The following is a 22,948-nucleotide window of genomic DNA, read 5'->3' as shown; positions in this document are numbered from 1 at the left end:
ATCAGTCTGCAAAATTTGTATATACAATCTATTTTTGCTTTTCTGTAACTTTGTGCTTTAAGATACAAATTTGAAAAAGTGAGTCGACTAGACATGGGTCATGGATAAATATCATTGGGATAAATACTCCGGATAAATATCCATTTTTACTCCATATATATCCAAAAACGTGGATAAATATTTTTAATCGTGGTTTATTATTTATAGTTAGTAAAACAAAGTATATTTTTAAAACACTTTGTGTACCTACACGATTATAAACATTTATTTTTTATATAATGTGTTTTAATTAATACATTTTGTGTGTAAAATGTGAAAGAGAATCCTTAGGCTGTTTCAAGTCCAAACATGACTTTATTTAGTACGCAGTAGACCCCAAGACCATAAAGTTAGGTCGCACTTTATTAACGCAGGGTAGGTCAGCTCAAGGGTTACAGTTAATTTGATAAGTTTCTGTCAATCGAATTTATTATACCACTCGACTCGAAAAACGTAGGTAGAACAGTATTGTTACATAAAAGAATGGCAAAAACGTAATTATTTAATAAAAAATTGATTCTAATGAATTTTATTATAAAAAACACAAAAAAATATTTGGATAAATATGAGTAAAAATGGATATTTATCCTTAGACGGATATTTATCGGATAAAACCCCATCTCTAGAGGCGACGATATATATATTCTCGTTTATAAATGGCGAATTAAGTATTATGTATAAATAAAAATAATCACATTATTCGCAATAACATCCATTTAGTACTTTTTAATTTTCAAATAGTGTTTTCTCAATTCTACAATTTTGAGCTACGGCACTATTGTAATAGCAGCGCGATATGTTGAGTGTACCGTTCGCATAAAAACCACAAATATAAAATCATAAATACAACCATAAATTCTTCTGTAAACACACAAATACCACTACATATGCAATTCCCAGCTGTCGTTAATATCACTAGGGCTAATAATTTTTAACATTAATAATTTTTTACATTTAATTACTATAAGGACTAAAATGACTCAATTTACAAAAAAAAAATTCTATACATGTTTGTCACACCGGTATTTTACTCTCGGTATATTAGTTCAATCTATAGGATAATAATCTCGAAGAAAAATGGCCTGGTACAAAATTGGGGTTTGTAAAACACTGTTTTGGCAATCTTAGCGGCAGCAAAATGCGCAAGTCATTTTCGCTCTTACCGCATAGACAAAGCTTTTCCTGACCGGCTCGCTGAAGCCGATTGTGTGTTAATAAATGTGGTGACTCCTTATATCAAAGTTTAAATGATAAGAATGGTAAGAAACTGTTGAAACAGTCTAAGATTCAAAAGTAATAATTTATTTGAAAATAGATAATCTAAAAAGTGCTCATTAATAGGAAAGAATACCGTTGGGTTTTTCAGCTGAAGCGCCAGTAATTGCGTCAGGAAGCAAACTTTTTCTTTTATTAAAATGCAGCCTGTGTGATATTGTAACAAGCCTGAAATCAACAACCAAGTCGTCTACTTCGAATGTCGATATTTAGAAATAACATTAATGTTCCCAAATCAAGCGAAATGTGTTTAAAAAAATCTAACGACTTAATGCTTTTTAAAATTTTTTACAAAATGTCATTTCAAGTTAAAAGTTGGGTTGAATTTCAAAGTACGGCGGGAGAATTGGCTTTTTTTAGTTTGATTTGAATGCTTTATAGTAAAAAAAAAAAATGTATAACGCGTCGAGAAAATGTTTGTTTACTGAAGCACTGGAATGCTTCTTGTGAAGAAAATTAAGCACCTATATAAATTAAATATAATGTGACCTAATGTGTCTATGTCAGTTTTTGGCCATACCCTGACCCTGATTTTCGAAATGTAACTCATAGGCTGCTAACAGAGTGACTGCATGTTTGCAGTTAATGCGTGAAGTCATAATCAACTCCATACAGCCAACATCTCGACAGCGTGAAGCTGATAACGACTACACGCATTAACTCCATGAAGTCGAGGTTTCGGATAATTACTTCATGCATTAACTGCATGGAGTCGAAACCAACTTCATGCAACCGAGATCGACTGCATGCAGTTAATGCGTGAAGTTGTTATCAACTTTACACAGTCGTGATCTTGGCTGCAGTCAATCTGTTAGCAGCGATAATCGCACGTAGTATACAAACAAAATTTAATTAAATACATTACATTGCTTATATACAATAAAATTTTCTCCACTATGTGGAAATAAACTGTACATTTGTGATTCTACGAAGATCAGAGAGGCGAGTAGTCCAACTGTACTGTTAAGTGTTTTACTCCGGCTTCTCTGAAGATCCTACCAGCTTGTTCTGTAACATATCGTGGATCAACTTCTTTCGCAACTTCTAATTTAATGGCACCTACGTGTACGTTGCTGCATAACGTCCAGAAATGCGGCTCTTGCACCGCGTGGACGCCGGCTAGACCTACAACTCTAGTATATAAGTTGGGCAGCATTCTTTCGATCGCGGAAGGAGTCCGTTGCATTAACACACCAGCCGAATCACGCACTAAAGGCAGAACACTTCCCGCTATAAGTAGAGCTATTGCCATCGAGCAAATCGGGTCTGCTCGCATCCATCCGAACATTCTCATAAGTATCGCTGATATAATAACCCCTACAGATCCTAATGTATCGGCCAGGACGTGGAGGAAGACTCCGCGCATGATGGCGGATCCTTCTCCAGTCGGGGCTTCGATGTCATCGTGCGAATGCCCGTGGTGGTTGTGCGAGTGGCCGTGGCCGCCGTGGGAGTGACCGTGGCCACCGTGGCCGTGCGCGTGGCCGTGATGGAATGCGTAGATACCCACTAGGTTCACTAAGAACCCGAGAATCGACACGAGTAGTAGTCGCTCGTGTTTTACCTGGAAATGAAAAATTTTATTGTGAATCACGTAGACTTTATAAAACTTGTAAATCTATGAAACTAATAATGCCGCCGTTAGTTGAAAGGGTGGTGACAATCACCCAGATAAAGATTTTTTTTTTTTAATAGGTACCTATCCATTTTTCTCTTCCGGTAATTTCATACCTTATCCACATAAGAAAAAAATATAATAGTGACAGATCGGGCTTTTGTTACTGATCACGGCTGTATATATAATAATTTTTTTGATGTCACATTCAATTTTCACAATATTCAAATTTCAACAAACGGCAGCGGAATAACTAAGTGGGGTCTATGAAGTCATAGATAAAACACAAAAAGCTTAATTCGTAACCTCCATTAATGTGAACTTTTGAGTAGGAATAAATACGAGAATTATCATTATTAAAAATAATTATATGACAAAGATCCTACAAATTATACTTTAGCCTCTAATTGCCCGATATTGTGCTTGAAGAGTAAAAAAGGCATTTCGTTCAAAAACCGTTACGAGTTTTTATAATTTAGCCGACGTTATTCTATATTTAAAACTGACCATAAGCAAGCGAGTATACGTAGTATAAATGGGGTTTAGATTACACACGTTTTCCAAGTTACATCGCTTTCATGACGATGTTTTCCTTTACCTTTAGCGATAGATTCATAGATGCACGTAACTTACAAACTAATGTCATCTATACATGGCCCACAGGGTTTCGAACAGTCGACTTTCCAATTGAGAAGGAACCGTTCTCTCACTACTAATTGGGGGTTACAAGGGGTTATGAAAGTGTTTTCTTTAACCACATTTTACACAACTACAAAGTTTCTTTGTCCATTTCAAAGATAAACATTCTACCTACATGAATTGTAGAGAAAATCCAAATCAGTTCTTTTGGCAATCATGAACGGATGTCGTTTTTGAACGGTTAGGTGTGAAACGTAAAATGGGTGATCGACATTAACGGAAAACGGTACCAAGTGTACCTAAAGTTTTTCTGTCACTATTGTTTTAAACCTCGTAAATGCCAAATTTCGAATATCAATCGGAATCTTATTATAGAAGCGTATAAGTCGCCTCTTAAATTAATCAGTGACTTGAAGACGACCGTCAAGAACAGCCAGTTTATTTTTATTCCTCGTATTAATGTTATGTTCGTTACTATTTTTCATAATACTATTATTTTAAACATAAATTAAATTTTCATAAACGTACTGTGACGCTATTGTAAGCATGTTAATTTCTTTAAGCTTCTCAAAGACACCCTGGAGCCCAAATTATAAATTGTCCCTAACCGCATGTTTTTGCAGGACAAAGATTCTATTAAATCAATGAAATTACTTCAAAGCAAAATGCCGTACGTTATTAAAGTAAGAAAGTAGCTAAAGTAAATCAACCTCTTCATGTTTTAGTACTGCCACCGTACGTACTTCTGCTGCCAAGCAGTAATGTAAGCATTATTGCGCATCAGTTTAGAAGAGCCAGGGTTTTGGTGAAATTGGGTATATAATAATTACAATAATATGTGCTACAGGCACAAGGGGCTTTATCACTTGGTACCATAAACAAAATCTACCGCCCACAATGCTCACCGTTGTAACATAAAAGTCGTTAAGTAACATAAAAACAATAAGTGACAAATGAACGTGTCTAACATTTAAATAATTCATTTTACGAGAAACCGCAACGTCGCAACAAAAAACTAGATAAACCGTGCTCTAACAGCACACGTTCCGTTCACGCTTTTCAGATATTGTATTGATAAATTTGAGCAACTACTTTCGACATAACGCCGTTGACAGTGTCGAAAATTTAGGAAACTCTTACTTGAGAAACATTCTTGACTGTCAAATTGTAACAGCCCAGTGATTGTAATAACAAGGTCATTGGACAGATGTCCTACACTGAAACTGAGAGTAGGCTACATTATATTTTATTTTACTATTTATTCATTCATTTGAATCAAGCAAATATAGCCCATACAATATATTATAAGAACTAACATACATATGATATAATATAAAAAGTAAATAGCTAATCCGCGAATTGCTTGTCGGCGAAGTGTGGTGCAATCTGGTGTCAGGTAACAGGCTGCGGAACCGCGGATTTATTTGTATATATGTAAACACTTCATTGTACATTACAAACAAATTACAATTTTAACAAAGAAATTATTTATACTTATATATTACATTTTACATTTTTTTTATTTGGCAACCGGTAACTTTAGAGGATCAGCGGTCATTTTTCCTACTGACATACGTGTCCGTAACAATTTTCGTAAAAAAAAAAAAAATATTATTTTTAAAATGTTTGTAATTGGAATGAAAATACAGCTGCGTGTTAGACACCGCGACGCTTTAGGACGCTACGGTATCAAAATCATTAGCGAAATCGCGTGTCTGTAACGATTGTACGTGGACGAGTGGCGGATTAAAATTTTATATTTATAATTCAATAACAGATCTTTAAGAGCCAATACCTCAGGTCGAATTCAAACTTTTTCCCGCACTAATAAGGTTCATTTTGCTTGGATCGTGCGGCAGGGACACTGGCTTTATTTCAGAATTTATTTTTTCACAAACGTAATTAAAGCCATTTGAAAAATGTAGGTATACCGTATACCATACATGTCCTATTTAGTTCAGTTGATATAAAAAAAACCATTACTATTGAATACAGCGGTGTTTTTGTAAAATTTCGAGGTACGTTTGTATTATTTTTTTCTATCGTGAAAATTCTTAGGAATCGTGTTTTCACACCGTAGAGTAATCCTCATCTATATATTTATAGTATATATAGTATATCCTCAATTTTACTATATATTTTTCCAAAGTGAATTGATTTAACACTTTCACTGTTGTGCGGAATCAATCAAAGTCATTTGTGGTTGTATATTATATGTACTCTTAAATCGCAAAGATCCGTGGGGCACTGCCATTGCACCCGTCACCCTGCGACATAAAGTTGACAAGTCTCAAATGCATGTAGTTTCACTAGCACCTTTACCCATCAAAACCGGAACGCAGTAATGTTAACATCATTGCTGGGCGGCAGAAATAGGTTTGGTAGCACTTCTCGTTATATGTATTTGCTAAAACAAAATAAAACAAGTACGCCCAGTCTAGGCATTCGAAGAGGTCACAGGGGGTCTACTCTCTATTTCCGTCCGAAACAATTACTGTCAAAGATGTAATATTCGACAAAATTAAAAGACAAGTATCCAGTATGAAGCTTCATTTGCATCACGCGTCTTTTCATTTGATCAAGTGTTGCTTATTTGGCAGTAATTGTTTCGGACGGATGTCGGACGGAGATCGAGACTAGACTCCCAGGTTCCCAACTATTAAGAAAATGTTATTTTCTTGTTGAAGTTGGTTCAGTAATTTCATTATCTTCTTGTTTGAGGCTATTATGCTATCTAACGGCCAGGTTACACGCTCGAGCTCCATTGCGAGTAAATTATATTGCGACATTAATGGGAAATTGTGTTGCGACTATTGCTTAATATTTTTAATCTGCTGAGGGGCCCTGTATAGCTTTTGTTGTTAAAGTTGGATCTTCTTGGAGCATAGTCAGCGCACTTATTAAAAAACACACCTTGTGTTTAAGGCGCAAATATAAAAAAAAAATTTCTAAGCAATCGTAGTTTTTGAAGTAAGAAATTATTTGAAAATTTGGCTTGATAGAGTTAATGCCGATGCCGTAAAACCTATGTAAAAAAAGTTACAAGCCTCAAATTGATTTAAAATTATCTACTGTTAGCTCATGCCATGTTTACTAATAAGTTAAAAAGATTAAAAAGAGACTATAAAACTGTTTTATAATTTACACTAGTTTTTTTTATTATTAAAATAGAAAACGTAATTAGTAAAGTAAGTTAAGTTGTAGTGGGGCACAGGTTTTATGTGGAGCATGTAATAACTTTAAGACCTGTTCCAGTGACATATAATGCAATAAATGACATGACTATGACAAGAGGTGGGCGTTTAAACGAAAACCACTTAAAAAAATTCTTTTTTTTAACTTATATAAGTTTGCTTTTTTTAAATAAGCACATATGCACGCTTTTCAATTTAAGCGTAAGCGTTAAGAACGTGCTTATGTTTCAAGTCCCGCCATCTATGTTTCCTAAACAAATTATTTTCTGAATGAAATAAATAAAACTCGTGTCTTACAAATAAACTTACTTATCTTAAAACCTTTAGTGAAAAGTTACTTTTCTACATTGACCCGACTGGGGATCGAACCCGGGAACTCAATGACGGCGATACCATGCAAACCGATATGCAAGTCACTCGACCACGGCGCGAAGGTCGTCAAATGCTGTGGAATACACTTTTAATCAAATTTCCTTCCGCGGTACCGACGACGTTGCTATACGTGTCACGACTTCATTACTCTATAGCAGACATTGTAGAGTAGGTACATACGGGTGAAAGCCAAAGCTGTCCTCAGAATCGAGCAGTTGGAATCCCGCCCCAATGTGAATTTTAATTCATTTGTGGTGAGAGTACCAACTTAACATCGTGGGCCTTCATGAAGGAGGACTTTTGGCCGAAGAGTGTCATCTTCCGGCGTTTCCGAGGACAGTTATCGGACACCCACTCACACAAATCGTTGTACTGTAAATTTGGACCATAGATATAGGTTTGGACTTGGGTCTTTCTTAATAAAATTGTATATAGAAAAAAGGAGGGGGCTGCAACGTGCTGTTAAAATAGGCCCATCCCTTTCATTATCACAGTGATAAGTAACTTTATTGTGATCACCACTAATTACATTTTTCAATAACTGTAGCCTTACCCATGTATCGTGAAAGCAATAAACTAAGGCGAAAGCAATATTATGAATTTTCATAAAAACAACACGGCAATTAAACATAACAAAGCACAAAAATGTTAGACTAAGCATGACAGGACAGAGAACAAAGGACCTTATTTCAAAACTCGTAAGAGTAACTTAGTGTTACACTATGATTTCCTGTACAAGTACAATGATTAGTTACACTCTCAAGGACTTTAGAAAATATTCGCGATATTTTGCCAATTTCAATTCAATTGAAATAGTAACTAAATAACAGTTATTAGAGTAGAAATTTGCATGAATTCCAATGGCTTAATATATAATAAGTTACTAAATAATCTATTTTTGAAGAAAGTCTGTGCCCTGTAGTATGGAGTGGGATAATACCTATAAACTGTTATAGAATACATATTATTATCACGTTATCAAATAAAGATGAAAACAATGTATATATTTTTCTACGTACATAAACCTGTCCATAATAGGAACTTGTTATTTGTATCGTGTTCAGTGACATTTATGACTAATTTACATATTATTAATTTCATGGAACCATTTACGTATTTTGAGAAATACCTATTTTGAATGGCCGTGGTAAAAACAGTTTTAGCGGAGCATCTCCAATAAGAATTTCAGGAATTAAGTAAATAAGGCTTTCTGTCATAAAATTCGTGATACAAATGAGAAGTAGAGTTTAATCACTATGACGATTTAAAGTGTAATTTGCTTACCTATGAAATAAAAATTATTTGACTTTGATAATAATTTTTCAGATTATAAGTGACTTATGGGGAAAAACAGATCTTTGCGAGTTTCGAATCAAAAATTAATTTCTTCACGCGAGATGTCAAGACACTCTAAGACGTACTGATACTGGAGTAAGTAAATTAGAAAAGCAATAGAGTACAATTCTGACTGTCTCAGAAATTACACAACATTCTTCGAAGATTGACCGACAGAATCATGGCGTAACATACTTTTGATGACCAGTGCCTAAATGTAGGGCAAACTTGACAAATACTGTGTTGTACAGAAGAAACTTACAAGACATACAACATTTTCACCTACTTCACTCATTATAAAGATGTTTCTGAAACATAATCCTAACTTTATCATATATACTTAATATGCCATGAAAATTGTAGGTATAGTTGAAATTAATCATGCACAGTTAACACATAACTGTGAAGGTTCAAGTTATCAGAGGTAGATAAGACGAGAGACACAGTACATGGCTAATCTATGAAGGAAAAAATCTGATAATGAAATTGATTTTGTTGTATTGATAATTTATGTGAATAATTTGATTGCTTTATAACAGGGTTATTTGTAAAATACTAGTAGGTATCATATAAGACATAAATAAAGATATACATAAACTAAGACATAAATAATTTTTTCACTTCTCATGCTCTTAAACTTCGTATTTATGCTGCGAGTAGGCTGCATAAAATAGGACTTTATGCTCTAGTGCTATAAAATAAAATCGTCGTTTAAGACCGAGGCAATGACGCCTTGCGCCGACAGCCACGCACACTAGAACTTTATGAAACAAAATTTTACTTTAATTTTTTAATCCGTATTATATTACAAAATAAAAAAGTAGGCAATAGTAATTCTAATAAGTTATAAGAAATGCATAAAAAATAAAACCTTGTAAAATATACAGAGCATTATGTAGTCCGACCTGCGTCACGTGTAGAAAATAATCGTTTATTCGTAATATTGCTGTATAATTTCCTCGCAATCGAAGTGAAAAGCAGAGTGTATAACTCGTTCATAAAACCTATTTTACCCTCGACTTAAGTATCCACACTCGCCTGCGGCTCGGGTAAAATGAAGCATTTTATGCAATTGTTGTACAATCTACTATTTTTACTTGTCATGCTCTTAAAGTTCGTATTTATGCTGGGTGTAGGCCGCATAAAATAGGATTGTATGTACCAGTGCATAAAATAGGATATTATGTTCTAGTGCATAAAATAGGATTTTATGCTCCAGTGCATAAAATAAAAAACCGACATATTAAATATGTCTAATTGTTGTAATTTTACATTCAATTTTTATTAAATAATCGTTTATTTGTAATATTGCTGTCTAATTTTCTCGCATCGAAGTGAAAAGCAGAGTGTATAACCCATTTTACCCTCGAAGAAAATGACGCGTTTTATGCACTTCTTGTACAATCTACTATTTTTCCCACGATTTTTTACAAAATATAATTGATAAATAAAACCCCCTCCCTCTTGGATTCCGACTACAGCAGATGTGTATTTTGTTAATTCCCTACATATTTCAATTCATAATTTTCAAAAAAAAAATCGAAATAATTCGGCAAAAGTGTTGGGGCTATCAGGCGAGCATCGCTGCTCCGGAATTGTGACAACATCTACTGAGCGTGAGTGCAACAAACACAGTGACAATATCAAATTCCGATTCTGAGTTTCCGCATACGTGACCAAACACGTCCCACTACGCAATACTAATTCATTACGTCACTCAGCGCAAGGTGGACCCTAATTAGCCACGTCTCCCATCTGACACAAATGCCGATGGCGCGCATACGCATAAATTTTTAACTTTTTGTTGTTCAATCTGACACTTTTTAGAACAAGCGTCCTCTCTGGCGACCTCCACCCACCAAAAGACAATGTCAACTTTGAAGCTTCATTTGCATCATGCGTCTTATAATTGGTCGAATATTACTTATTTGTCAGTAATTGTTTCAGACGGATGTTGGACGGAGAACGAAGGTAGACCTGACTGCATCGGGCTGGTATTTACACTAGCGCTGTCTTTTGTTACTGCCCAGAGTTATTACGGTGTAGAGAAATTTAAATATTTTTTGCACGAAAGTAAAGATGAACTATTAAAAGTCGTGGAACAAAAGTGGTTATGTTAGTTTTTTTTTATAAAATCAACTGACGGGACGAACAAGTCGTGGGCCTGATGGTAATCTATACGCCTGTCCATAACAGTTGCAGTGAAATTCAGAGCTTTAAATTGCAAAGATCTGAGACATAAGTTGACAAGTCCTATGTGCCTGTAATTTCACCAGCACCCTTACCCTTCAAAACCCGAACGGAGTTATTGCTCACATTACTGCTTGGCGAAAGGTATCGGTAAGGTGGCAGTACTTCCCTGGACGACCTCTTAGACAAGGAACTCTACTGCTAAAAAGAGGTTGTACGTATTTTACAAATAACCTATATATATGTTAACAAAACACTGTCTGCTTTCTGCAAGAATTTTGTTGTTTTACAAATACTGCTTTAGAATGATAAAAATCACGCAATGGTAAAAGACACTAAATCCTATTGTCGTTTGTTTCTTATTTAACAAATTTTATTTCAACTTAAGATTGATTTTAAATAATAGTAATAATATATTTCCAATCGAATTGTTATTGATCTTATAATAGGTCCACAAAGGCTGTTAAATAATTAAGTTTAGGAAATGCCTATATAAGAGTTTCATTCTCTTTAAAACACTTCGTAGTAAAAATTACTATTAGGCACTTAAGGTTCTTTAACCTCTCACCTATAGCTTTAAAATCTTGGTTGACAATGAGCATCTGGGAAGCTTGAGCTGTTTGAAAAAATCAAGGCTACTCGAAATATACATTGGCAGAACACTATTAGCCGAGTACAAAGTTAAGAAGGAGAATGCCACAGAACTTATACCAAAAACTACTGTAAAACTATAGCATGGATATGTTTAAGTTTAAGGACTGAGGGCATATGAACAAAAATAATTTAAAAAAAAATTAATACAAAGATCGAACATTCAGAAAAAATTCCTTCGATCCGGCCGGATTCGAACCGGCGTATTCTTGCATACCGTGGCCGACGCTATGCCAACTAAGCCACGGAACGAACCAGCGGACCTCACGAATTTTTCTGTTTGTTGCCGTGTCTTTCAATATGGTTTTTCAACGACTTTTTAGCCGTAGCGCCATCTATGAGAAATCTTAAGTATTTCGTCACCCAGTTAGATACCTTTACAGCTACCAGCCCTGGCTAGAGATATCGCTATACATTGTATTTAAATTGATATTCAATTATTTTTTATGTGAAATTACTACACTAGTTTGGTATTTAATACAGAGATTGAACACTCAGAAAAAAATCCTTCAATCCGGCCGGATTTGAACCGAAGGACTATTTGTAATTAAGTTTTATTGAATGTCACAACATTTCACCACCATGATATTCAATTATTTCTTGTGAAATTACTCCACTAGTTTGTTCCAAGTATGAAACATACTTAAGAATATACGATAATATATATAAGAATTCACATTGATCTGGCTGGATTCCCCAATGTTGGATTCAACGGCTCCTAGCAAACCGTGCCAGACGTTATGCCAACTAAGCCAGGGAACGCATAAATGGACCTCACGAATTTTTCCACATACTACATACACTAGCACATAGTTGCAGATCTTTGTTTTGGGATTTAAGAAGGACTATTTACCGAGATTTATTTGTTTATATTATTAATTGTAGTCTTGTTTTTGTGTATAAAAATACATAAAATACTTGACCTTTTATTGATGATTACCTAAACTTTGAACAAAACTAATATACGCGATTAAGATCCGAAAAAATAGTTTCATTTCCTATGTGCAACAATTGTGAAAACCTGAACTCAATAAATACATACAATAAATATTTTTGTCTGCAGCGCAGCACCACAAGGCGCGACTTGCGTGAAAAGCGACATAAACGCACGATAGCTATCGCGCTTCTATGTCGCATCGTAAATCGCACTCTATCGTACTAGTGTTACTGAAATTCCGGAATTATTGTACTATATTTTGTTTTGTACTTTTGACACCTAATTAGTAATTAACTGTATTTGGAAGACGAGTTCCGTTATTGTAAGTAAAAATATAAAAATTTGTATTTATTTTTGCCTTTCATTTTTAATCAATCTGAGATTTCAGAGGTAGGTATCTCCCACTCTATTTAGGGTTCTATAATTATCATTGATATAATTATCACTTTTATTATTGTGATAATTCACAATAAATATCTTGATAAATATACCTTGATATTTATAAAATTCGCTAAGTGTTGTGTCATATCATATCATAATATAATCCATGTGACACCCAAACGTGTCAATTGTCAATCTCAAAAGTCACAAACAAGATTGTTTTGTCGATTATTTTTCTTTGTTTATTAAATTTTCTCACTGTTTGTCAATTTCACTCAAAAATTAAAGTAAAGGAAAATGAATCAGTGTGGACAATTATCAAATATACATTGAATAATTCTGCTGCAGTTAGTGGAAAGGGAAAGGGTGCTTGTGACATAACCTCAGTACAGAGTACTAAAAAAAAGACCTCAAAAGTCATTCATCCCCTAGATTGCCACCCTTAAAGGTGGAATATTTTCTTCAAATTCGAATAGGACCACATCCGAGGTACCCTCTTTCCAATAAAAAAGAATCATCGAAGAAGAAATTTTTAAGTCAGTTAAAAAACTCAAAACTGAGAAAATGTTTATAGAAATGAAATTTAAAAATATTTACTTTTCTCTTGTGGTAACTTCATACCATATCCACTTATAGTAAAAAATAAAAAAGTGACAAATTAACCTTATTTTACTGACCACAGCAGTACATAACAATTTTATCTAAATGTCACACACCCTTTAACTAACGGCGGCAAAATTATCATGATAAATTATTATCAAAAAAAATCTTAGGAATTTTGAATCCTGACTCTATGTGTATTACATGAAGTTTAGATAAATATACTCGGCCTATTTAAGTCTCTAGAATAATTTTGGAGATATTTATTCTACAATCTAGCAACTTTTTATAGAAATTATTTCAGAGTATTAATTCTTTGCTTTGCACACAGATACAGTGTCAAGGATTATTTTAAGTTTGCCACAAATAATCAATATAGTGGCTTCTATAAAATAATGAAGAAATACAATGTTATGACAATTTCTTTTTTATGTTCAGTAAATTGAGATACAAGGATATTTTTTATCAAATTAATAATTTTGTAATAGAACTTCAGCAGCTTATGTTTTGGAGATAATAATTAAATGCAAATTGAACTAGTTATGTAGACAGTACATACCACTCACACAAATATTTTTTTTTGGATAATCTGAGCTATGTATTGGCCAATTTTGTACATAAATTGTTTTAGTAATAATTGTTATCAAGAAACAAAATTATAATCTTACCTCAGGTGGCTCAATAGCTCTTTCCACAGCTTCACTCATGATGAAAAATGCAATAAATAGTAAAAAGAGTCCATTCACAAAACCAGCTAGCACTTCAGCTCGTGCATAGCCATAAGAATATCTCTCGTTCGCACGCCATTTGGATACTAGTGACGCAGCCAGACCTGCCACCAGGCCTGTGCAATCGAAGAACATATGGAATGCATCCGAAATTAGACCTGAAAAAATATTCACAACCATTACAAGCCTTCTACAAATATCCTTAGGCTATTACTTTAAGAAAAGTTGGGCTTAACTTTAAATCAAGTTCACAAGAAAATAAAAAAAAATACTAACCTAAACTGTTTGTCCATACTCCATAGAACAACTCAACAAATGCGAAGGACAAATTAAGTAGAAGGAAAAGGAACAGATTCCTTGAATTCCTATCGGAATAAATTAGTCTCATCCAGTTTTGTAATTTCTCGCTAAGGCGTCCGAAAGGCCCGCGCGACAGACGCGTGTCCTTCTGTGTGAGCGGCAACATGATGACTCTTGGGATACGTACAGGCTTTCACGTCATCTCAGGCCTAATTACACAGAAATCACCAAAACTTTAGAAACACTGCATACGTGTACTTGACAAGCGGTACCTAACCTCGCAAGATAAGAACTCTTCTAGCGCAAAAATAAGGAAGTGCCTAAGAAAGGACAACGAGCATTATGTACCAGAACCATATGCCGACCGAATCACATACGCTTCAATAGAGATTTCACAAAAATTAACAAACTTTTACAGCATCGTTCAACAACTTCAGTTTCGTTTCATCGGTCTGTCAAAAATTTTTGACGTCACACGCTCAGTAAACGTCAAATAGAGTAAGGTTATTATTAGTCATTATTATAATAGTTAACTCTAAGCTTTAAGTTTAGATAAATTACTCATATTTAGGAAGGTTTAAATTGTTTAAAACAAATTATTTAATTTGGTTTTACTAACCATAATGTTAGTGTTATCCAATATCAACACAACTCTCATTTTATATTTGTCTATACCAAATTTTGCTGCATCTCCATGGTAATACTGTTTGTGTTGTGATTGGTAAAATTTAATAACTGACAGACATTGGTCCAATGACGACCCGATTCATTTAATTGTTATGCCAATGAAATAGCACTTTTGATGAGTCATAGATTTTAAGTGACACTCGTTTCCGGAAAGTTTGCATTTTGTCTACGGAAATACTTTTATATTGTCGCTGGTGCCCCAAATTTATTTATTAAATTTTCCATTAAAAATACAACCGCATGTTTTTCATAACACATTTTCATCCATTTATGACTAATACGTATAATTTTGTAAAATATATTTGTAGTTTTCACTTGTATTTTTGCAATAATTTTTTTTTGCCGCCATTATTTCAAATAGATTCCACCGGAAATTCGTCTATAGATGCGTTTGTTTCCGAAAAGTGAACGTTTCACGAGTCAACAGCAACGTCTTTCGAGAAGTTATAGCTCTGTTTGCGACATTTTTCTTTCTTTTATCGGTCATCCAATGTTTTATGTGATGAAATAACACGTCGATTACGAGTATTTTCGATATTAGTGTTCATAGTCGTAATTAAGTAAACGCTAGATTACGATATAAGCTAATAATGGGCGACGAAAGCCACCCGAAAACTCTCTACGTCGGTAATTTAGACGCGAGTGTCACAGAAGATTTTCTATGCGCATTGTTCGGACAAATAGGCGAAGTAAAAGGGTGTAAGATAATCCGCGAGCCTGGCAACGATCCGTATGCTTTCCTGGAGTTTACAAGTCACACGTCGGCGGCTACGGCCCTGGCCGCCATGAACAAGCGAGTGTTTCTTGACAAGGAAATGAAGGTTAACTGGGCCACAAGTCCTGGGAATCAGCCGAAGACGGACACGAGCAACCACCACCACATATTCGTAGGGGACCTGTCGCCAGAGATTGAAACACACATATTACGCGATGCTTTCGCCCCGTTTGGTGAGATTTCGAACTGTCGGATAGTTCGCGACCCACAAACGCTCAAATCTAAGGGGTACGCTTTTGTATCGTTCGTGAAGAAGGCAGACGCTGAAGCTGCGATCCAGGCTATGAACGGGCAGTGGCTGGGCTCGAGATCTATACGGACGAACTGGTCGACACGCAAGCCGCCAGCCAACAGGCCAAACGAGGGCGCTCCCAGCAGCAAGCGAGCGAAGCAGCCTACATTTGACGAGGTCTACAATCAGAGTTCACCCACAAACACGACTGTTTACTGCGGAGGATTCACAAGCAATGTTATCACCGAGGAGCTAATGCAGAACACATTCTCACAGTTTGGTCAGATACAGGACATCAGAGTGTTCAGGGATAAAGGCTATGCATTCATTAGGTTCACAACTAAGGAGGCGGCTGCTCATGCAATTGAAGCCGTTCATAACACAGAAATTAGTGGACATACAGTAAAATGTTTCTGGGGAAAAGAGAATGGAGGAGGGGGTGATAATCAGGTTTGTATTACTCCATGGGGCAAATGTTTTTAGTACTTATCATATATTTCCTGATTACATTTAAAAGATAAGTTTTGCAGTTCTCAGATTAGGTAATTGTTTGTGATAAACAGTCTAAATAATAGAAAGTTGTTATATATGATTTTGCACTATAAAAGCGTATATATAACATCTGTTCTGCTTTTATTGGTGTTTATACTGCTATCAGTATGTATGAGTTTACAATACAAAGTAACTTTCAAAGTATAAAAAATTTGGACATTATCCAGCACTGTGACAGTCCATACATACCAATTGTTTATATAATCAAGTGTAAAATATAAACATTCTTGTTTATTCTTTGTAAATTATTTACTTTCAATGCTGTATAATAAAATAACTAACACAAAAAAGAATATTTCGAACAGTTAAAGTTGCTGTTGTTATGGGACAATTATTATTTAGTAGTTTAAAGGGTGTTTTAATGGTTAAAATTCAGTTGACCACAAATATTCTCATCTAATGGGTAGCTCCATAAGCTGCCAGCATTTCTTTACAGTAAGCCATATCTTTGTAGACATTTATATCTGTTACTTGCTTGATCCATTCCATTTATTGCACTTTTTTTGGCTGTCTCATTCTGTTATCTCTTGTAACATTTTTTCTTGTATTTAGGCATTTCAAAGAAGTTTATTATGACCTTAGTGTTAAACAGTATTTGTAACATTACAGAGTACGACTAACACTGCAACACCAGCTGCACCGGCTAACATGGGAGCACAAACGCAATATCCATATCCATACCAACAAAGCATGGGTTATTGGTATGCTCAGGTAAATATCTACAGTATTTTATTGGTTATACAGGTTTTATACTAGTACAAGTACCTCGCTGTCTTTAAGATATTTACTGGAGGTTTTTAAGAACTCTTAGAGGGCTAAAATTTTGTTCTATGTAAGGTGCTGCCTCTCTGCACTTACCTAGATAGACCAATCTAAAGGGATTGACATAAGAAGGTTGACATTGACAACTAAATGTGATGAAAAGCTAAATTTAAAAAAGAGCTCGTTTGAATTATCAAATAAATCAAAGGTGTAGTGACTGCAAATTTGTAATATGCAACTGGGTATTGGACAAATATCATTTAAATTTTAAAGGATTAATAATTTGCAAGTCTATGTAAAAGATAGAAAATATTACTTTCTATTTTACTTTTGTAGACTAGGACCTACTAGTATGCTTGAGATAATATTGCCTATGATTTAACTTTTACCCTAGCAAGTTAAGACTGACTGCATACAAATTTGTTGATAAGATCATTGGTTGATGATGAGTGTCCATGTAGCTGCTTGACTAAATCAAGGATACTTGATAGAACACAATTTGTTGAATAATGACAGAGGAAGAGAGAACATGTACCTGTTCAAAGTTCGAGGAAAAAAAAAATCTGTTTTAAAAATACATCTTATTACATAAAAATACGAACTGCTTTAGTTTTACACGCAAAATAGTATTATAGTATTTTTTAGTTGCGTAATTATTTACAATTAAATTCAAATATATGTACATACACAAAGAAAGGATATGTAGATAATTATATACAGACAATACGTTGCTTATGTAAAGTAAATTCATTATATTTTCTAGTGGGGTCAGTGCTAAATTTTATACTCTTGTTAGTGAAATTTTGTTTCCATTCTTGACTATTGGGTGCTTTTATTAAGTGACATCACAAGAAATGTGTCATTTTAAGAAAAATGGGCTTGTGTGAAAAGGCGGATGTGACTGGGTGAAGCGAAAAAGTTATGTCACAATAGACAGGCATTATGGTTATATAGGGTTATCTGTAAAATACTAACTTCCCTGGATTATATTACTGACATTATAAACAATAATAACTTTTGATTCATGGCCTTACATAATTCATCAGATTTTCTTAAAAATAAAAATATTTAAATAGATTGCTCCAAACGGTGATAAGTTATAACTCTGTGCTGGGTAGCGAAGAAAAGCCTGCTACCACTACTATAAGATCATTTTTATTATTGACAGCATTTGAGACAGATTAGTACAACTAAACTTAAAAAGTTTATTTTTCGTAAATTTATGGTTTTGTAAAAAGTCAATAGATGTAGAGATAACCGCAGTGTCGTTGGATGTGAGTTAACTACCTATGAAGCTCTCTAGGAGGGCCTATGAATGCATTCTAAAGGCACGGTGTGTTTGTATATTTTTAAGAAGTAATAGTGTAGTAAGGAAAACTTCAAAAGTGGACGCTAAAGCTAAACAGCTAGTGAAACTAATTGATTGTCATGCCACTTTTGCGTTAATTACACATAAATCACAAATTATCGGCCACAAAGTCCCCTTCATTGTTTCTAGACCACTTCAAATGTTTTTGTGAAGAAATATTCAACTTAAGTTATTTATTCTTTAACTCAAGTTACATTCAAAAGTAACCGTCAAAGTTATATGCAAAAGTTATTTTAAGTATGTCACTGGCAAATTGGACAAAACTAAACTTACTTTAAGTGCTGTGAGTCAGTCGATATCGATGCCAATAAGAAAAGGGTGAGCACCTCACGCCTCACATAGAATTTTTATGGTAAGAACAAAAGAGAATGAAATTTCTTTCTTCTGTACATTCTTACAGTTTGTAAATTTACTCGAATTTTGTCGATATTCCGATGCCAAATGATTCAGATAAAATTAATACATATATTAAATTAGAAATAAAGAAAATAAGTTTTATTAAAAAAATAGTTAATGTTGACAATCACAGTACAGAGTAATAAAAAAACCGACCTGAAAAGTTCGTGGAATTATATTTATTTGCCAGATTTTATTGATATCGGTTACCGGAAAGTGCGCGAATCCGGATTCATCCCCTAGTTTGCCACCCTTAGAGGTGGAATATTTTCATGAAATTTAAATGGGATCACTACTGAGGTAGCCACTTTTCAACAAAAAACAAACGAACTGAGAACCTCCTCCTTTTTTTTTTGAAAAAAAAAAAAAATTAAATGTTATCGCAAGTTTCCGTTTTATATACTCTAGTGAAAAGTTGCAATTTTTAAGTTTAATAAGCGTAGTGTTATTTATTGAATTATACCTTTGCTTATTTGCGTCGGTTAATTTGGCGTATCGGAAATCTTCCGTCCTTTTCTTGAAAGTGATTTTTTTTAGAAAGAGACATGCACTAAACTAAGGTTAGGTTGCGTTTGCCTGGATCGAGGTGTTGTACAGTCAAGAGCACATCAATCAAGCTCGATGCTTTGGACCGTTCTTATCGAAAGCGGCATAGAGTTGAATTTAAATCTTAAGTGTCAATCGTGACATTCTTTTGACCCTGGCCCTGTACTCTCGTTCTCAGCCCGAAACAATTACTGTCAAATAAGTAATAACTCGACAAAAAGACGCATGATGCGAATGAAGGCTCATACTAGACATTGGTTTTTTTTTAATTTGTTCGAGTATTACTCATTGGAAAGTACTTGTTTCGGATGTATGGCGAACGGAGAACGTGAGTAGACCCCCAGTACTGTACGATAATAAATGTTTGTTATTTTAAGGAACCATATTTAAAATTTAAAATCACCAAATTTATTCCGAGCACGTATCAATTCTTAATTTAACTTATTACATATTATCAAGGACAAAAGTGGACAAGTGGCAAATGGTCATATTATATCCGATTTAAATAGCAAAAGAGCACAAAATTCTCTTTTAAAAACAGTTAAAATGACTTAACTTAATTAAATTTTTATTGAATTGATATTCAATTATTTTTTGTGAAATTACTCCACTAGCTTGTTATAATTATTAATACAAAGATCGAACACTCAGAAAAAACACTCAGAAAAAATTCCTTCGATCCGGTCGGATTCGAACCGACTTACATATGTACTACGACTAACATAATTATGACTTAACTTGTTCGAAGTTCCGATGAACGTGCCCTAACTATGCATAGCTGAAATATCATTAAACAATTTCAGTATTCTAAAACTAGGTTATGGTTTTTTATAGTTAGCGTACGGCAGAGATACGTTAGAGTGTAATTTTCAGGTTAGTTTTCTCTACCTAATTTCGGTGGCAAATTTTATTACAGAAAGGGTTTGCACTTGGTTTATAACCACATTTCCTTATTTCGCTCCCATTTGCAATTCAACAAAAGTTTCTATTGTTTTGATTGCTTATCATTCTAGAAAACACCATAACCTTATGCTGGACTTATTAATTGCACTGCAAATTGCGATTTCTCACGCGTCGGCAATTCGCTTTTGTTGATTATAAAGCGTACTACCGTTACACCCATAAGGGTTACTTGTGCCGGAAAACAAAAGTCCTGGTAATATGATTACCAGAGTAAAGTAACTCACTGTCCAGAACACACACCAGGATCAATTTTGCTAAATTTTGATTATACCAGGAATCAATTCAGCGACCAGAAAACAAACTGCTGTGCTACTGAGGTCGTCAAAGTAGTAATAATAATGTGCGAGATAACCACACTCATAACTTGGCGTCAAACCAATTCCCTGCATTATGAGTATCCGAGTAACGGAATTCACTCAGGGACACTACACAGAACACTTAGTACCAATTATGAAAGTTGAATTCCCAAATTGGTCTAATCGGGAATGGAATGGCACAGTTCAATCCGTTGAGCCACTGAGGCTGTAACATAACACAAGCAGTCCGTGTACTAGGGATGCACAGTACGATTTGATTTTTATAAAGATTGATTGAAATGTACAGTCAAGAGCACGTCAAGCTTGACAGTTTGTACTTTGGACCGTTCTTATCGTAAGCGGCATAGAGATGGATTTAAATCTTAAGTGTCGAGCTTAACGTGCTCTTGACCCTGTAAATTCATTCATGTCGATCCATTTTAAATGCGATTATTAAATAAATCGATTCAACACAAAAGCGAATCAAGTCGTCTAGATAGTATTCATTATTTAAACAAAACAGCCTTTTTCTGAGCCCTATTTTATATTGGCCTTCAAAAAAAGCATTTTGGCAACATCTAAGTACAAGTAAATCTACAATATATGGCGATTTTCGCCACTTCTGTGCCATCTGAACATCTTTTCTCTACTTCTGTGCCATCTGAACATCTTTTCTCACTGCCTAGTAGTGAAACTAGGTAGTCTAAATGAAAGTCGTAACCGGCTGTAGCTAAAATCTGTCGAAAATTTTGGGTGGCAGGAACATTTATCTAATTGTAACACTGTCCTTTGCTTCATCGGAGCGAAACTTGGGATTGCATATTATTTAACCCGTTTATTATTATATTATTTTACACGTTCGCACAAAGACATGACATTCTGGCGTGCGGTGCTATTTAAGTAGGCACTATTCATGAACAGGTTTAATATTCAACAACATCATCCATCCATTCTGCCGCTTTTAGTTGAAAGGGCGCATGTTAATATATATATTATATATATAATATTAACATGCGCCCATATATATATAGTATTAACTCAAAAAGTTTTTTTTTTTCAGAAACGATGAGAAACTAATTACTCACTTACCGTGAAAGATTATTAAAATTATATATAAGTTAAAGTTGATTACAGACATCTAAACAATTTCATACATGTCAATTATATTTAAAAATAAAAGGGAAAAAACATGTCATATTTTTGAATAAGGACTGTTTTACCCAGAACAAGCTCATAAAAAGTTTGCCTCATTTTGATTCAAGTAGATATCTTTTAATTGTTTCTTACAAGATTCTGATGACTGTACTATTTACTTGTAGAGAATAATATTTTACGTTTTGCAATAGTATAATCTTGAATGTCACATATTTTTAGTTGCTACACTATTGTAAGTGCGATGTACGGCTGTGATCAGTAAAAAGGCGGATCTGTCACTATTTTTTTTTCTAGATGGATAAGGTATGAAGTTCATCATCATCAACCCATTTATATGTCCCACTGCTGGGCACGGGTCTCCTTTCAGACGAGGGTTTAGGCCATAGTCTGCCACCCTGGCCCAATGCGGGTTGGGGACTAAATGGGGGATAAATAAAGAAATAAATAAAGGACTTCACACGTTTTCCGAACCTTCTTCAACGTGCAGGTTTCATTACGATGTTGTCCTTCACTGAAAAGCTCATGATAAATTTCAAATTAAATTTCGCACATAAATTCCGAGATTAAATCCGCGATCCCGGATTCGAACCCACGACCTTCTGCTTGAGAGGCAGTAGGTCAAACGGCTTTTATTAACCACGGCTTTTATTGTATAAAGTTACCACAAGAGAAAAATAGTTTTTTGTTTAATTTCTTTAAATATTATTTTCTCGATTTTGAGTTTTTGTCACGAGTGCCATTTTAACTAACGGCAGCAGCATTGTTGATCCCACTGCCGTCTCCTCTAAGTAGAAAGTTGCTGACTTCACACGTTTTCCAAGAGCTGAGACTCTTGACGTTATTACGACGTTTCCCTTCATCGATCGTGCAAGAGGTATTGCTACTCAACACTCACAAAATATGTACGTACGTAATTTAGAAATTAAAGTCCTAGTACAGCTATTCGAACTGTCGACCTC

At 34.6% G+C, this 22,948-nt stretch overlaps 2 protein-coding genes across 5 annotated transcripts in view; one reads left to right on the top strand and one right to left on the bottom strand.

Moving 5' to 3' along the window:
- Positions 1–1,993: 1,993 nt before the first annotated feature.
- Positions 1,994–14,641, bottom strand: LOC113226427 (zinc transporter 7). The gene is made up of 3 exons (XM_026459036.1): positions 14,233–14,641; positions 13,897–14,114; positions 1,994–2,878 (listed from the first exon to the last, which is right to left on the bottom strand). Exons 1-3 carry the CDS (start codon positions 14,420–14,422, stop codon positions 2,249–2,251), a joined length of 1,038 nt encoding a protein of 345 aa, XP_026314821.1. The 5' UTR covers positions 14,423–14,641; the 3' UTR covers positions 1,994–2,248.
- A 738-nt stretch (positions 14,642–15,379) lies between these two features.
- Positions 15,380–22,948, top strand: part of LOC113226540 (nucleolysin TIAR) — a 13,780-nt gene continuing 6,211 nt past the window's right edge. For 2 of the 4 annotated variants that reach the window (XM_026459195.1, XM_026459194.1), the window contains exons 1-2: positions 15,386–16,400; positions 17,112–17,213. In XM_026459195.1, coding sequence (XP_026314980.1) covers positions 15,534–16,400; positions 17,112–17,213 — 969 coding nt within the window. In that variant the 5' untranslated portion in view covers positions 15,386–15,533. Of the gene's footprint in view, positions 16,401–17,111; positions 17,214–22,948 lie in introns of all 4 variants that reach the window. The other 2 variants (XM_026459196.1, XM_026459197.1) reach the window with 2 other exon arrangements.

This window comes from Hyposmocoma kahamanoa, unplaced genomic scaffold (assembly GCF_003589595.1).
Source record: "Hyposmocoma kahamanoa isolate Upper Pololo Valley unplaced genomic scaffold, ASM358959v1 192, whole genome shotgun sequence".
NCBI classification, from domain to species: domain Eukaryota; kingdom Metazoa; phylum Arthropoda; class Insecta; order Lepidoptera; family Cosmopterigidae; genus Hyposmocoma; species Hyposmocoma kahamanoa.
The sequence above is the reverse complement of the archived record's forward strand: the minus strand, read 5'-3'. Positions and strand labels throughout refer to the sequence as shown.